This window comes from Biomphalaria glabrata, chromosome 3 (assembly GCF_947242115.1).
Source record: "Biomphalaria glabrata chromosome 3, xgBioGlab47.1, whole genome shotgun sequence".
Lineage (NCBI taxonomy): Eukaryota > Metazoa > Mollusca > Gastropoda > Planorbidae > Biomphalaria > Biomphalaria glabrata.
The window spans coordinates 41,707,999-41,726,313 of record NC_074713.1 but is presented as its reverse complement, the minus strand read 5'-3'; the positions used below and the strand labels follow the sequence as shown (position 1 = coordinate 41,726,313).

The window sequence follows — 18,315 nt, the reverse complement described above, 5'->3', positions numbered from 1 at the left end:
CAAGGAACAAATCGGTTTTATTTGCAATCAATTAAGGGCGTATACATTCAAATTAGAATATTTTTCAAGTACAATATTATTCAAAAGGTCCTTTTTTAATAGCATGAATAATGAGCTTTAGGTAAGGAGAATGCGTTTCTTCAGCGAAGAATGCAAGAAAACGCTTTTAGCGTCGGGGCTTCGCCCCGAAAATCACTGATGAATTGTGAGCTGTAGTTGTCAGGAGCAGGCGTTTCTGCAGTGAAAAATGCAAGAAAACGCTTTTTGGCGTCGGGGCTTCGCCCCGAACTCCACTGATTAATAATGAGCTGTAGATGTCAGGAGAATGCGTTTCTTCAGTGAAGAATGCATGAAAACGCTTTATGCGTCGGGGCTACGCCCGAAACTCACTGATGAATAGTGAGCTGTAGATGTCAGGAGCAGGCGTTTCTGCAGTGAAAAATGCAAGAAAACGCTTTTTGGCGTCGGAGCTTTGCCCCGAACTCCACTGATTAATAATGAGCTGTAGATGTCAGGAGAATGCGTTTCTTCAGTGAAGAATGCATGAAAACGCTTTATGCCTCGGGGCTATGCCCCGAAACTCACTGATGAATAGTAAGCTGTAGTTGTCATGAGCAGGCGTTTCTGTAGTGAAAAATGCAAGAAAACGCTTTTGGCGTCGGGGCCCGAACTCCACTGATTGATAAAGAGCTGTAGATGTCAGAAGCAGGCGCCGAACTCCACTGATTAATAATGAGCTGTAGATGTCAGGAGAATGCGTTTCTTCAGTGAAGAATGCATGAAAACGCTTTATGCGTCGGGGCTACGCCGCGAAACTCACTGATGAATAGTGAGCTGTAGATGTCAGGAGCAGGCGTTTCTGCAGTGAAAAATGCATCAAAACGTTTTTTGGGTCGGGGCTTCGCCCCGAACTCCTCTGATGGATAAAGAGCTGTAGATGTCAGGTGAATGCGTTTCTGCAGTGAAGAATGCATGAAAATACTGAGAAATACTGCTTATTTATTCTTATATATATGTATATATATATATGTGTGTGTGTGTGTGCTGTACGCACGTTTATGTATAGTGTTAGGCTTTACTGGGCGTTAGCGTTAGGGTTTGGAAAAAAATCGCCCCCCCCCCACTCCAAAGTTCTGGATCCGCTAGTGGAACTCACTCCCCATTGATCTCAGACAGACAACATGCCACGCCACTTTTAAGAACATTAAGACCTATCTGTTTAAAACTTTTTTAGATTAACTGTCATTTTAGCTCTCGTGTTTTTGTTTGTAATGTTGTTACAGCGCCTTGAGCCTACATTGTGTTTGTTAACAGCGCTTTATAAATAAAATTATTATTATTATAGCATTGAATAAATACTGATCAGAGATTGTGACTTTCATTGAGTGTATTGATGTATAGCCAATTAGCATAATTTTCTTTTATTTGAAAATTTTTATTATGAGACAGTTTCAAAAATTTATAAAGATATTATTTTTAATATATTTCCTTTTTTATATGTATGTACTGTGCACACCTGATTTATGCAAAGTGTCGGCGGGCCGCGTAAAACACTCCGACGGGACACCCCTGCCCTAGATGCTCTGTGCTGAGATCATTCATGCAGCGAGGACTGGAAGTTGGCAATGCTCTTCAGGGTTTTCTTGTCTCCGCACAGGAAGAGGCCTAAACTGGTATCAGTTTCTCAAGACCGTTCACACTAACAAACTCTGTTCTGATTTAGAAGAAGAAAACATGCAGTCGTAGAGAATGTGTTCTACCGTTTCCGCATCTTCCAGACGGTGTCGACATTCGGAATCAACGTTTTGAAGACTTCTGACGATAAAAAGCTCCAATATGGCAATGACCTGATCTCAGGCGTGCCAATATTGATCATTTCTGTGTAGCTGCCATCAATAGTCTGACCTATTTTGGTGTTTGGGGCACTTACAGAATTCTCGCTTAATTCTCGCTCTTGTGATCCCACAAGCTGTAATTGGGAACTGAAGCAGAGGGACGAACAGTCTAGAAGAAATAATCAGATCAAGTGATACAGCTAAGAGCATCTCATGGGCTATATTACAACAAATGCGTGGATCAAAAAGAACCAAGATGTGTGTTGTTGTGATGCTCAATGCCAGATTCCGCACCTGTAATGGTACCAGAAACTTCAATACATGTGCGCTAGATCAAGGGACTTAGACCCGTCCATATTTTATGCTCGATTTTCTTTTGATTGGGTTAAATGTTTTTAAAGGCTATAAGGAACTATAAACAATAGTTTATGGGTTTATAGATTAATTCATATTACATATCTTTATTTATATGTATTGTTTATTAAATGGTTATGAATGTCGTAGGTTCGGAAGACCAGGGGACAGCACTGCCTCACTTGGTTGTAGCAGACGGCAATGGCCACCCTTGTCTACTGGCTACACTGAATGCTACCTTGCAGGTTTACTACCGTGTTCCAGAAGTTATTGTCCACGAGGTAAGCAGCTACTAGTTCCCCAAGTTATTCATTGAATTTGGATGCTTGTGTAGAGGAGCAATTGTGTAGATAGAGCTACAACCGGAAGAGCTTCGAGAATTGGATTCTGATGTACATCAACACTTCCTATACAGCGGATACACCAAAAAAAGCTAGCTATTTACAGGGGCGTAGCTAGGATTTTGCCATCATTTGGGGTTCAGGGAGGGGGGCTTGACCTCTTTTGGGGGCCTTGCATTTTGCGTAATATTTAATATTCAATAAAAAAAACCCCACTAATTCTGGGGCCCCCCTAAAGAGGTGGCCGGGGGAATTTTCAAATTCTCCCTCCTCCCTTCCCCCACCCTAGCTACGCCACTGGCTTTTTATTGTTTTTACAACATAGATGAAAATCTCTACTAGCTATATCATAAAGCTCGTCAGGAACTTTTAAATTAATTTTTCGATCTAGTTTCAATTACACTCTACACTGTCTGTTGAAGATTTTTAGACATGGTGTAAAGCTACATCCTACATTGTCTGTTGAAGATTTTTAGACATGGTGTAAAGCTACATCCTACATTGTCTGTTGAAGATTTTTAGACATGGTGTAAAGCTACATCCTACATTGTCTGTTGAAGATTTTCAGACATGGTGTAAAGCTACATCCTACATTGTCTGTTGAAGATTTTCAGACATGGTGTAAAGCTACATCCTACATTGTCTGTTGAAGATTTTCAGACATGGCGTAAAGGGTGACCGGTCATTTCATCCCGGGTCAATTCATCCCCGGTCATTTCATTCCCCGGTCATTTCATCCCCCGGTCATTTTCAATAAATTTTCCAGTTTACGAGATCTAAACGGAATGGAGGGACGGACGGACAGACAGACCACACAAAACTAATAGCGTCTATTCCCCATTTCGGGGGCGCTAAAAATTGATTTTTAACTAGAACACATATGAACTTCATGAAGATCTACATCTAGACATCGGCCAAAGATATTCTAATCTTACCTAACAGCAATTTAAAATAAAAAATAGATTTTTTTAATTGACTGTTTAATGACTAGATCTACTAACAGGGCGGGCTATTCGACTGAAAAAAATAATTTGACCAACAGGCAACAGCCCGCGAAAATTCAAGGCCAGAAATGAGTCGGCACCTATGCAAAAACACATGGGAATCCTTCGTGCGACGCCGCTTTATTTTTTGTTTGTTTGTTTGTTTATAAAGTTTCCAAAATAACTTCTTATTGTACAAATATCGTTTTTCCCCACCATTCTCAGATCATTATTTCTAATTGTAGTCAGCAGTTTATATCCTGATCAGTTAGTCAGTCGATTAGTCAGTGAAGATCTAACAATCAGTTCAGCAAGATATGTGTACACGGGCTTATCATTTATCACAAATATTATATAGGCTTTTACAATCAGATTTTTATCTAGCTTGGTTTCATCTCAAGTTGATTTATTCTTTATTTGTCCCCCTTAGACTTACATAGCGTTTGCAGACATTCAACTTCCTGTCGATGTCTCTGCCCAAGGAGTTTGTGCCCCTGATGCTTCCAGCTTATTGTTGGACTGGGGAAATGCAACTTTCTATGTCAACATGACATTTACACGAAAGGTAATGACACTTTTTTTTTTTCGTTTTCCACTGCCCGAAGAAGTAATAGCATTAAATAAGGGGGGGGGTGCTGCCATACCATGTGACAAAGTTGATGTGTTGTTTACTATTTTAGCACATGTCCCCAAGAACTCAATGAGATGTCTATTACTCCCGTTTCGCTTTTTGTATGCCACTATAAAGTGTCTTGTCACTTAGAGAGTATTTCTTTTTTTAGCGGCCTCCGTAAGGGGAAAAGCCGCTATTAGGTTTGTGCAAAATATCCGTCTGTCTGTCTGTCCGTCATCTAAAAAAACTAGAAGAGAAATGAAAAATATTATTTCACCATGCGATGCAGCTTGAAAAGTTTAGGTGCAACAGCTACTTTTTGTTTTCTAAAAGCAAACCGTTTAGTTTATAAAATTAATTATGCAAGCGATTTTTTCATAAAAATACACCAATTCTAAAACAATTACATAAATGTAAGGGAGGTAATGTTACAATATGTTAACAAAGAAAGGCGATTTTATGTGTATTTTCAGTATCACTAGGTCATGACCGCGTACCGCGTGTACAATAAATGTTAACAACAAATATAAATATTAGTTTAAGATGTTTTTTTATGGTCAACAAGCTGTTAAATTTAAAAGAAAACATTTATGTTTGTTTATAAAGGCTAAGAATGCATCAATCCGCGTCTTTTTCTTTCTTCCTGACATGATTCTTGATTTATATGTTTGCGCGCGCGTGTGCGTGTGTATGTTAACATTCAAATTGAAAATATATGTTAAGTAAAGCTGAAGTGGAAAATACGTTTTAAACGTTCTTATCTTATCTTATATAATACAGATGTTACTTCAAAAAGAAGATGATTACGTCCTACGCGTCATGCATTCAGTCATGCATATTAACCAATGACTTAAATTCTGCCAAGTCACTGGTTTTCCTGGCTAGCTCAGGCACCCATTCCATGCTCTAATAGCACTAGGGAAGAAGGAGTATTTGTACAAATTTGTCCTAGTATATGGGACGAGGAATGTGCCTTTATCTTTGTGTCTTTCAGAATATTTTATTAAATTTTGTTTTTGTATTTGAAGATTATGGTTCAGTGTTTTATGTATGATTGCTACTTTACTTTTGAGTCTTCTCTCCTGTATTAAGTAGGCCTAATAAATTGTAAAGGGTTAGTTGGACCGAGACTTTTTTTTTGATAGGGAGCTATTGGTCTCCTCTGACCACATGTGCCACGTCACAGGTCTGTGTTGAGGTGAACTATAACTATTGGTCTCCTCTGACCACATGTGCCACGTCACAGGTCTGTGTTGAGGTGAACTATAACTATTGGTCTCCTCTGACCACATGTGCCACGTCACAGGTCTGTGTTGAGGTGAACTATAACGATTGGTCTCCTCTGACCACATGTGCCACGTCACAGGTCTGTGTTGAGGTGAACTATAACGATTGGTCTCCTCTGACCACATGTGCCACGTCACAGGTCTGTGTTGAGGTGAACTATAACGATTGGTCTCCTCTGACCACATGTGCCACGTCACAGGTCTGTGTTGAGGTGAACTATAACTATTGGTCTCCTCTGACCACATGTGCCACGTCACAGGTCTGTGTTGAGGTGAACTATAACGATTGGTCTCCTCTGACCACATGTGCCACGTCACAGGTCTGTGTTGAGGTGAACTATAACGATTGGTTTCACTGACGTCACTATATGGAGGTGTGTGTTTGGGGGGGGGGCGAAAAGCTTGCTCCGGGCGTGTCTCGCGTGCAGTACGCCACACTGAATTGAAGAGTAAGTTTTGAAGAGCCATCTAATCTGGAAAGTTCTAGATCTGTATCAGATGCCATAATATCATATTACAATTATGCAAGTGTTCTTTCTTCTTCTTTCTTCTTTGTTTCAAGGAGTCCGAAATCAAGGGCGAGAACTCCACCTGGTCACTAACGTCTATTTCCGTGACCTATAACCTTTCAAATACCGACATTTTCAAAGCCTCAACTACAAGTAAGTTTTCCTCAGCGAAGTCCACGGTTTTACAAGTCGTACACGTAATGTTTAAATGTTTGGCATGTGTTTTATAGACTTTACATGTTTTGTTTCATATGTTATTTTCAAACATGTTTTAATGTGCTGTGCTGTTGTGCTGGCCATATGACACTCTCGTTAAATGCCGGCCATAGAAACATCTGCCCCGTAGATCGAAAAGTCTAAAAAAGTTTTTATTATTTCTTTAAAATTACTTTTCCCATTAAGATGACCACAAGATGTACAAGAAATTAAACATTTCCTCCTTTTCCATGGATGTAAAGATGAATGATTTGCAACCTTTGAACCCAATTAAATTTGGTTGATGAGAAGATTGGATTTTATTTTTGTTGCTATTTTTACCTTCTTTTTGCTTTGTTTACATCGCTATAAACATTTCTCTTGCTTTAAAACTAAAAATCTCAAACCCACAATCCCACTCCAAAAGTAGCGATCGTAAGTCCATTTTGTTAAACATTTATTGAAATTGTTGATTCCACATTCCAAAAGGGAAAACTTAGTCCTTGATACTTTTGTGTATTGGCCATCGTTTATCTCTCCGTAGATTAGTCACGCATGAATGACTTCCAGCCAGTGGCGTAGCTAGGGTATTTGATGCCCTGTGCGGGAGCTCCTCATGATGCCCTAAAAAAACAACAACAACATAACAGCAAAACAAAGACTCCCCACCCCCAGAAAATAACTATTGTTAATTCGCAAAAAATTAATCTAACAAAGACAAAAAATACTTCCAATGAATTCTACGTGTTTAATTTGCTGGCGAAATCAATTTTTTTCCCCGGAAATTCGAGTATAATAAATGAAATTTCCAATTATGTCAGTCGTATTTTATTCATTGTTAGTTGCAAAAAAAAACCTTGATCAACTTTAGTTTTAAACAAACTTCTATGTGTATGTATACACAAACGTCACATATATGCGAATCAAGGTCACGATATTGTGGACTGAGCTATAAAGGCAATATTTTTTTAAACTCGAGCTCACCAGGTTCTTGTTTTGAAAAATTTTATACTTCTGAAGAAACTTTGATAAGTCTTTGAAGCCTCTTTCGCTCCAGACAAAATTCAGTTTTGTTAATGTCGCTAGGAGCTCTGTCAAGATTTGTTTCAATCTGAGGATCCAAAAGTTGGGATAGTGACAAAAAAATCAAAATTTTCAGTCACATTATAAGGTGCTCAAATTTTGTGATAATCTTTTAAACAGTCCGGTACAACAGGTAATAAATTTCCCTCGGTATCACTTTCTTGTGTGTCAATACAGAATCTTCATTTATTTCGCTAGGCATCTTTTTCTTGTGGCCAATACGAAAAGGTTTTGCACTAGTCCCTAGGTCTGAGCATATGCTTTCAGAAAAAGGTAATACTGTCTTCAATGATGTCCTCTAGAAATGGTAGAGTATATCGAAAAATAGAACTACAACGACTTCAGTTTCAGCAACTTAAATTCTGCCCAGATTTAGAGATTTGGACATCCTAGTGTTGAACTTTCATGAGAACAGCAAATATCAAAGTCTTGACCTCCGCAGTCCATTATTTCTGAGCCATACGAACGTAGTTTTTCTAAAAACCTCAGAGATTCCATAGTATGGATGAAGCCCATGAAAGACTCGTCGTTATCCATTACCGTCAATGTTGGAAGCTAGGTCCAACTTTTAGATGCCAGGTATACAATCGAAAATAATCGAAAAATAGATGGCTAGTTTTAATTGTTGTACGATCTATTTCCATGACCACCCATAATTACAATAAATTCTTATGTATTTTTTGAAAGTTTGGTTCGAACCCAATGTTCCTTCAGGAGTGGAGTCCACTAGGATAGTAATATCACTAACTTCAACAAATTGACTTCATTTTTTGTTCTTCCAATTCTTCTTCAAATTGTTCGTGATGCCCAAGAGTGCCAGATTCTGATTGGAGAGCAAAACAAATGATGTCCAAGAGTCTCTTTATGTAGGGTTTCCATTTTTTCCTTCTTGTTTCAATAAATCTTGACCATCGCTGTGAATACCGCCCTTTACACATTTCCTCCCAGCTGTCTGAATGTTCTGGTCTCTTCCTATTCCGTTCTTGGTGATAACCTCCATCTATCGTTTAATCCATTTTCATGCTGATGTAGCCTAATACTTGATCTGGAGAAAAGAGTTTGCAGGGGAAGCTAAACAGTTGTTTTTTTTTTGGGTGGGCGAGATGGTAACAATTTCTGAAATTTTTTTTTGCCGTTTAGTATTTTCCTTAGAAGAAAGTAACGTGGACGTCTAAAAGAGCGTTAATTAGAGATGTAAACAAACCTAGTCAACTCAGGCTAGTCTTTAGTTAATATTTAAGTTTAGAAAGAATAGAGGATATCAACTAAGTAGCTAAATAAATAAACGTGTACATTTCAAATGGAACAAACAACATTTTACAAATGGACTAGTCTGAGTTTGTGCAGTTTTTACTGAGAAAGTTTAAATTGTCCTTTGTTTGATGCCCTTTGTCACTTGATGCCCCGTGCGGCCCACACCACCCGCACATAGATAGCTACGCCACTCCTTCCAGCCATACAGTTCAGTGCACCTTAGCTGACAAGTACTCATTGGACTTCCTTAGTCTTACTAACGGCGAGAACCGATAGTTTGGGATCATCGGCGTTGCAGGTTCTGCCCGAGTGTAGCACTGTGTGCTGAAAGCTGCTTAAGAGTTACAGCCTCAGGGTTGACTCCCATTGGACAAGTAGTATAGCCATTAAATCTTAGGGCAGAACGTAAGCTGATCAAACTTTTTGTCCTTATGACCTGAAAATGTTATAACTTGAAATGTTTTCTGTACAGAAGAGACTGTGACGGTGGACAGGCAGCGCTTGTCTCTGTTTGGAACCCAGGTGGGCAACACTCACGCGTGTGACCAGGACATCGACGTCCAACTGGGCAGCATAGATCGAGGAGTCAAGCTCACCTTCCACAATGTCAACATCGCCGCTTTCGGGGTGACGTCACGGAAGTATCCCGAAGGTAAGGTGAAACTTTTATTTCCTTCCCTTATCAGGAGAGCACACACTATGATTTTGTCCACATCTGATAGCCACTTTAAAGATATAGCAGCTTGTGTGGGTTCAATATCCAACTATTCCCCCTCCCTCCTTTTTAAGCAATTACCAGGGCTGGAGTTACCATTAGCTATAGCTCAGGGCCCCTAAGAAATATATTTAGCGCTGGCATATAATATCATGACTTATAAACGGCATTGACCAAGACCTAGACATATTGCATTTCAATGTTGTTGTGTATGTGTGTGTGTGGACGGTGCAAAAGTTGTTTTTAAATCAAACCTCGTGTTATGAATAATGACCATAAGTGTGGCATTGTACGTCTCGAGAGACGATCTTTTCCCTTTGCAACTTCTTGTGTTACTAAAGAGGCCAATCCTTGATACACAGCTGCGGTAACAGGTTGGACATCAGTAATCACCAGGCGCCGTTGCATTTTCACCCTTCTTTCTACTACTGTTTTGTATGGCATCTGCAATCTGGGACCCTTCCTTTATGTTCACCACTATCCATGTGAATCTATCCAGTGCCACTATCCATGTGAATCTATCCAGTGCCACTATCCATGTGAATCTATCCAGTGCCACTATCCATGTGGATCTATCCAGTGCCACTGTTCCCAGCTGCTAGTGCCAGAAAGGAACACGATTAAATCTGAGCTCAATGGCTTTCGACGGGGACAAAATGTTATATGCACTAGGGGGTGGGCGGGGTTTAATAGCTAATGAGATGGTTATCCCATAGTTTCATTGTACTAAGTAAAATAAAGTTAAATCCTCCTTAAAGCATACAAGAAACTTCAAATCTAAGATTACCCGCTTCTTTCCCTTTCGTGGTCCTATGTGTGCGCATGCGTGCATGTTTGAACAGAATACATTTGGTAAAACAAACAACATTCAGCACACAGAGAACCCAACAACACGCTGTTTATTGTTTCCCAAGTGAATGATGGGCTGGCCCCCACCTCCTCTCCTTAAGTCACACATGTTCCTTTATTATTAAAATATATTGATTTTTGTTTAAACAACAAATTGACAATGTTAATTATAAAGAGACTAGAGGGAACAATTGCTTGTTTAAAACAGATTAACAGGAAGTAGCGAATGATATGAAGTAGCGAATGGCAGGAAATAGCTAATGATAGAAAGTAGCGAATGACAGGAAGTAGCGAATGGCAGGAAGTAGCGAATGATATGATGTAGCGAATGGCAGGAAGTAGCAAATGGCAGGAAGTAGCGAATGACAGGAAGTAGCGAATGATAGGAAGTAGCGAATGGCAGGAAGTAGCGAATAATAGGATGTAGAGTATGGCAGGAAATAGCTAATGATAGAAAGTAGCTAATGGCAGGAAGTAGCGAATGGCAGGAAGTAGCGAATGATAGGATTTAGCGAATGGCAGGAAGTAGCAAATGGTAGGAAGTAGCGAATGACAGGAAGTAGCGAATGATAGGAAGTAGCGAATGATAGGAAGTAGAGAATGACAGGAAGTAGCGAATGACAGGAAGTAGCGAATGACAGGAAGTAGCGAATGAAAGGAAGTAGCGAATGACAGGAAGTAGCGAATGACAGGAAGTAGCGAATGACAGGAAGTAGCGAATGACAGGAAGTAGCTAATGATAGAAAGTAGCGAATGGCAGGAAGTAGCAAATGGCAGGAAGTATCGAATGATAGGACGTAGTGAATGGCAGGAAGTAACGAATGGCAGGAAGTAGCGAATGGCAGGAAGTAGCGAATGACAGGAAGTATTGAATGACAGGAAGTAGCTAAATACAGGAAGTAGCGAATGGCAGGAAGTAGCGAATGGCAGGAAGTAGCGAATGATAGGACTTAGCTAAATACAGGAAATATTGAATGACAGGAAGTAGCTAAATACAGGAAGTATTGAATGACAGGAAGTAGCTAAATACAGAAAGTATTGAATGACAGGAAGTAGCTAAATACAGGAAGTAGCGAATGGCAGGAAGTAGCGAATGGCAGGAACAAGCGAATGACAGGAAGTAACAGATGGTAGGAAGTAGTGAATGGCAGGAAGTAGCGAATGACAGGAAGTAACAGATGGCAGGAAGTAGTGAATGGCAGGAAGTAGCTAATGACAGGAAGTAACAGATGGCAGGGCTCAAGCCGATCGTTATTGAATGCCTGAACACTGAACTGCAGCGTCACAACCTGTGGGCAGTGGAGACCAATAGCTCATTAGCACGTCACAAGTCTGTACGACAAGGCAACGAGCTATGAAACTACTCTTCATCAGGTTTTGAACCTTAACTTTGTCTATTAACGCAGTACAAAGAGTGGTGCGAAATTGTATCACATATTTAATGATGGAATAAATCAAACATTTTCTTTCTCAGAAATATGATTAAAATTGAATTAATGAGAACACAGGCAGTTTAGTTTCCAAAAAAAAACAAACAAAAAAAAAACTTTCCGAAATTTGTTAGGACAAAAGCCTATGTAAATATTATTTCTTTCAACTTTTTTTTTTTTTATAGTATTTTGTGTTTGTATCTCGAAGTAGCTTGGTTTGTTGATTACTTGAATATCTTGTTGTTGTTAAAATGAACTTTTAACAGTTTCACTGAAAAAAATGTGATAGAATTAAGTTACTAACAACATTGTCACCAGATGTTACTGTGTTGTCCCATTGTCTACCTTTCAGGTATAGATTATTGTTTAAAGACTGACCACTACGGTCCAGGCGAGGAGATACTTGTGCCACTAATTGTCGCCTCCATTCTCAGTTTCTTTGCGGTCAGTATTGTTATAGGTTACGTCATTACAAGGAAGGTCATCAGGATCAAGGAACAGAACTCATACAAACAGATGGCATAAAGAAAAACAATAGTCAAGAACCATAACTTAAGTGTATGCACTAGATCTAAGATCTAATGGCCATTACTGTATTCATTATTTTGTTTTCATATTTATTTTTATAAATACATGAACATTTTTTTTATATCTTTATGTCCAATGATGTAAGTGTTGCATGTTTCGAAAGTTGTTTATTTATTCATGATAAAAAGTTTATTCAAGATAAAAAGTCTGCTTTGTATACTTTGAATCTGACTGTATTTTGGAGCTCGAAGAGAGGCAACATTTGCCGCACACAGAGACCTGTTTTCATGAACGAAATGTGTAGGGCTATGTGTACATGTAGTTGTCATATATATATATATATATATATATATATATATATATATATATATATATATATATATATATATATATATATATATATATATATATATATATATATATAGATCTAGAAGGAACACAAAAAAATCGTTAAGTTTTGACATAATACAGTTAGCCAGTCTTCTGTGTAGAGGTAAGTTTGAACGTGATACACACATTTAAATAATAGCTTGGAATATTTCTATACAACAAAATTGAACTCATTTTTTTATTCACTGGTAACCATAGGGGACAGGCCATAGGGGACAGACCATAGGGGACAGACCATAGGGGACAGAACATAGGGGACAGGCCATAGGGGACAGACCATAGGGGACAGACGACAGACCATAGGGGACAGACCATAGGGGACAGGCCATAGGGGACAGACCATAGGGGACAGACCATAGGGGACAGACCATAGGGGACAGGCCATAGGGGACAGACCATAGGGGACAGACCATAGGGGACAGACCATAGCGCATCTCGCACGACCAGGCTTTCACTTAACTCATTTAAATCTTTTGGCTATCACCATTTACTATGCATACGTCTCTTGCATCAGCCGTCACTTTCTTTTTAAACTGTGCGTGTGTATTCTCTTGCATCAGCCGTCACTTTCTTTTTAAACTGTGCGTGTGTAGTCTCTTGCATCAGCCCTCACTTTCTTTTGAAACTGTGCGTGTGTAGTCTCTTGCATCAGCCCTCACTTTCTTTTGAAACTGTGGTGTGTAGTCTCTTGCATCAGCTCTCACTTTCTTTTGAAACTGTGCGTGTGTAGTCTCTTGCATCAGTCCTCACTTTCTTTTGAAACTGTGCGTGTGTAGTCTCTTGCATCAGCCCTCAATTTCTTTTTAAACTGTGCGTGTGTAGTCTCTTGCATCAGTCCTCACTTTCTTTTGAAACTGTGGTGTGTAGTCTCTTGCATCAGTCCTAAATTTCTTTTTAAACTGCTCGTGTGTAGTCTCTTGCATCAGTCCTCACTTCCTTTTGAAACTGTGCGTGTGTAGTCTCTTGCATCAGCCCTCACTTTCTTTTTAAACTGTGCGTGTGTAGTCTCTTGCATCAGCCCTCACTTTCTTTTGAAACTGTGCGTGTGTAGTCTCTTGCATCAGCCCTCACTTTCTTTTGAAACCTTGGTGTGTAGTCTCTTGCATGAGCCCTCACTTTCTTTTGAAACTGTGCGTGTGTAGTCTCTTGCATCAGCCCTCACTTTCTTTTTAAACTGTGCGTGTGTATTTTCTTGCATCAGCCCACACTTTCTTTTTAAACTGTGCGTGTGTAGTCTCTTGCATCAGCCCTCACTTTCTTTTGAAACTGTGCGTGTGTAGTTTCTTGCATCAGCCCTAACTTTCTTTTGAAACTGTGCGCGAGCAGTTTTTAAATAAACCAATGAATACCATTATTTGTTTGAAAATAGCTAATTATTTATTCTACTATGTCAGTTTCTATAGACTCTCCATAGCAAGTGTTTTGTATGAAAGAAAAAAAAACAACATACTTCTACCACATGTTAAATTAACACAAAGTGTATTGATGTTTAAATACTACTGATGCTATTATCTATAATAAACGTAAAGAAAAAAAATAAGGGTTAGTCTTTGTTACGGTCATGTTGTGAATGACAAATGGTGCGAACGTGGTAATTGAATGGAAGAGAGGTTAAAAAATTGGAAGCCGGAAGAGATGGGACATGGAGCGAGTTGAAACTAGCATGTTTACGTCATTTGTGATACTATTCATTCAAGTATTTCTAACTTGGAACCTGAGAGTATCTGTTTATTTGTTATCTACTATTTTTCAAGAGTTTTGTGTCGTAATAGTCTTATAAAGTTTTTGTATCCTATTGCAAAGATAATTTTTGAGTGCTAAATTTGACATTGTCTTGATGTTAGGATGAGATTGTGTTGATCAGACAATGCGTTTCTTCTGATGTTATAATTTAGTGTAGATTTCTATTTTAAACAAATACTGAACACTCAAATAACATCGTTATGCCGGAGATTCAAATGTAAACTATTAATTCAAACAACGAAGATCTCCCAACAATAAATACAAAGCTTTCATTCTGAAACTAGGAATCCCTTGAATGAAATACACACACTGTACACTACAATTAAATAAGTGAACTGCCTTCGTTCAAGCTCATAATTACAACTGACTTTCCCCGTCCTTACATTTTTGTTTATTAATGAACCTCTCTCTCTATTATTCGAAACCAAACTCCTTTCGCCCCACTAAATTTCATTTTATGGAATTAACTTGCCCGCTCTTCTATTCCAAGAAAACAGGATTGTTCCAAGAACCCGTCGACAATTAATCTTGACCCTGCTCTACAGACGCTTGCAGAAAACTAAAAATAAACTTAATGCAACAGCTGCTTTATGCTAGGTGACACCTATCTATTTTTTTTTTAAACTGGAGCTTTTTATTTTGATGTATAAACAATACTTATTTGTCAGATAAAAAACAACAAACAAAAAGTCTGAGTTAAAGTACAACAACAACAAACAAGTCTGAGTTAAAAACAACAGACAAACAAGTCTGAGATAAAAACAACAAACAAACAAGTCTGAGTTAAAAAACACCAACAAACAAACAAGTCTGAGTTAAAAATAAACTGAGTTAAACATCTTCAAAGGTTGTCTAAAACTTATTTGAAACTGATAGTGCAAAAAGCTTTAAAAAAAAAAAATGCCAAGATGAGCATTTCAACCCTCACAAACTTCCTTCTACTTTCTTGATGTTCGCCGCCTCTGAACTTTGATTATTATTAGCTGTCACCATGGCATTGGGTGATTAATATGTCTTGATATTTCCAGAAGTTAAATCTAATGACCCAATGTTTAAAGTATGCAGGAGATACTTGCTTAGTTGAAGAAAAATACTGAATTTCTCTTTACGAAATCAATGTTTTCTATTCTGTGTAGAATCCTGAATCTTCGAGAAGTCAATGTATAAGTACACTTCCTGTTTACACTTCTCTTGAGACGTTCCTGTACATAAAGATGTAAATGGAAGTAGCTGTAAAGAAAGGTGTAAATGAAGACATTTCCCCGCCCACGAATTTTATTAACCAGATAATTGTTATCAGTGCTTTTTAGTGTAAAGAAATTGTTGCCGGTACTCAGTGATAGATTGCCTAATTTTAACTACTAATAAATTAATAATAAATGTTAATAAAATACAAGAAAAGTAATACTTTTCCCCCATTGAAAAAGGTGCCGGTACGCCGTACCGGTGCGTACCGTCACAAAAAAAGCACCACTGATTATTATAATAAAATCAAATGTATAGCCTACTAGTTCCTATGTATTAAAATGTATTCTATTTTCAATGCTAACTAGCAAGTTGTTTAGTAGGCCTATCCTAGCATCTCGACATAAGATGTGACCTCTTTCCAGTGGCCTAGCCAGGGTGGTGGGAGGGGGGGGTCAAAATATAAGTCTCCCCAGGCACCCTTGAGGGGGGGCCAAACGAGTGTCCTGTGATAGTGAAACTCTTGCATGTATTCCACACAGATTAACTCTTTTCGTGAGGGGTTACATCCAGGAAGTAACCTGAGATATATATTAACTTATATATTTATTAAGTTCATTATCTCATGTCATGAAGTCGAATGTCAAAATGCAGAGGCCCCCTAATCCCTAGCTACGCCACTGCCGCCTTCCATATAGTTCGGGTCATATCGACGAACGTTAAGGAATGCCGATGAAAATAATATTTATTATTATAATATTTATTTATTTCTAATTTTGATCGATGAATCCTGGAGATTCTTGTACACTGGAGAGTTCTGGAAGCTGGAACCGAGCTTAGAATACAAATACAGAAAAATTATTCATTCATGTCAAGAGTTCAATACAATGTTAGAGTTCAAAGGTTAAGCTCTGTGTGCTGTGTTAAGTTTTTTTTCGCCGTGGGGAATCATTATTAAATCTTTATTATCATGAATTTATATCCGGATGACTTTGTGTATGTTTCTAGGGTTCAAGTTTGTTTTTTTTTACATTACATATTTTCCTTATTCGTTAGACCACGTTTCGGTAACTTTTTAACCCTTAACCCCCTGGCTACACTGGAGTATTGTTCTCACTAGACCATCTAGACTTGCTAATTATTATTCACCATACAATACAAGGGGGGGGGGGGGCATTGGCTGAATGGGCCTGGGTTCAAATCTCAGTGAAGACTAAGATTGTAAATAGTGGATTTGCAGGGCTCACCAGAGTCTACTTTAGTTGGGGGGAAAGTAAAGAAGGTTGGACGTTGTGCTGACCACATGACATGCTGCTCGTTAACCGTTGGCCAAATAAACAGATGACCTTAACATTATCTGCCCTATAAATCGCATGGTTTGAAGGGGGAACAGGGTAACACAACACAAGATGGTATACAAATATATTCATACTTTCAAAGCCAGCTTTATATTATTAAATATTTCCCTAGAACAAGATAACGTCAGAGTAAGTGGATGCCCTATGCAATGCTTCTCAAACTGTGTTTAACGAAACCCTAAAGGTGTTACACGAACTACTGGAATAATTAGCCTTTAGGCTACCACATGAAATTAACTAAAAAAATTAATAAACAAAGTGTTTCGCTAAATACTCAGAATGTTCGAAGTGTTCCTTTAAGGAAAAAAAATTGGGAAACACTGACTTAGGCCTAGGTTTACCGTTTACACCAAAATTGATTCGGAGAGTAATAGAATGTATTCAGTGTTATGTATTTTTAAAACAATTTTAAACCAGTATCTAATGTCATATTATCATATTTGCTCTAGTACAATAATTGAAACAAAGAACTACTTTGTGTGTTTTTTCCAACAATAGATCTAAGTCAGATCTAGTGGTTTACAGAAATAATGAATGCTAAGAGCTTTTTGAAATGTGTTTGTTTTGTTTTGTTGTAATGACTACTGGAGATCTGTTGGCAGACGATCAATTCACACCATCTGTTGCCTCACCAGAGAATTTATTGATTCACACCTCTGAGGAAATCATTCCAGTCTGGCTAGAGCAAAATCAATACACCATTTTTTTTCTCGTGTGCTTTTCTATTTGACATGAGTGCTATCCCTTTCATTTTAAGATTTAGCCAAAAATAAGAAGTGATCCTCTACCACGACTGTGAGACCTTATATAGTACAACCAAAGGTTAGTGAAGGTGTAAAGACATACGTGTTTGAAATAAAACTGCAGTTTAAAATTTACGCAAGTGAAAAAAAAGCAACAAAGAGCTTTAAAGATTTTTTTTTTTTACATTTCACTTCGCGTAGTTTCAATGTTCCGATTACCACAGAAACGCTTTGCAAAATATTCAGTATTTAATCAATGTTGCTGGGTCTATTAACGAACTATTTCGTTTTTTTTTCTCAAAAATGTGCAAGAACGGGTCGTACTGCCATGTCACAAGATCGTAAAGACTTGAAAAGAACTTGTGCAAAAACCAGTGACTCAGGCAAAGAACTTGAGCAAAGACCGGTGACTCAGGCAAAGAACTTATGCAAAGACCAGTGACTCAGGCAAAAGAACTTATGCAAAGACCGGTGACTCAGGCAAAGAACATATGCAAAGACCGGTGACTCATGCAAAGAACTTGTTGTGCAAAGACCGGTGACTCAGGCAAAGAACTTGTGCAAAGAGCAGTAACTCAGGCAAAAGAACTTGTGTAAAGACCAGTAACTCAGGCAAGAGAAACTGAATAAGACAATAAGGATGTCTGGATGAGAACTGGTAAGCAGATCACTTGTGGTGTCCAGCAAATTTTAAGACAGGCAAAAGTCGTTGGAAAGTTATCAAGGCTAATGGTTAAAAGGAATTTGGCCAACATAAATATAAGGAGCACTTATGTATTATGGTCATTGCCCTATCCTCTCACCTACAAGATATTTTTGTTACAGTTTCTTATGTTATGGGATCCCCTGTAACCCTTGTGGCATGCTATATATACACAGCAAACCTTGTAATTACTTTGTTGCTACTTCATAAAACTGTGA

General features: G+C 38.4%; 1 protein-coding gene across 1 annotated transcript in view; it reads left to right on the top strand.

The window, feature by feature from the left end:
• The window catches only part of LOC106055407 (lysosome-associated membrane glycoprotein 5-like), a 33,464-nt gene extending 19,676 nt beyond the window's left edge, over positions 1–13,788 (top strand). The window contains exons 4-8 of the mRNA XM_056025134.1: positions 2,340–2,470; positions 3,944–4,078; positions 5,975–6,074; positions 8,926–9,105; positions 11,800–13,788. Coding sequence (XP_055881109.1) covers positions 2,340–2,470; positions 3,944–4,078; positions 5,975–6,074; positions 8,926–9,105; positions 11,800–11,972 — 719 coding nt within the window. The 3' untranslated portion in view covers positions 11,973–13,788. The remainder of the gene's footprint in view (positions 1–2,339; positions 2,471–3,943; positions 4,079–5,974; positions 6,075–8,925; positions 9,106–11,799) is intronic.
• Positions 13,789–18,315: the final 4,527 nt, after the last annotated feature.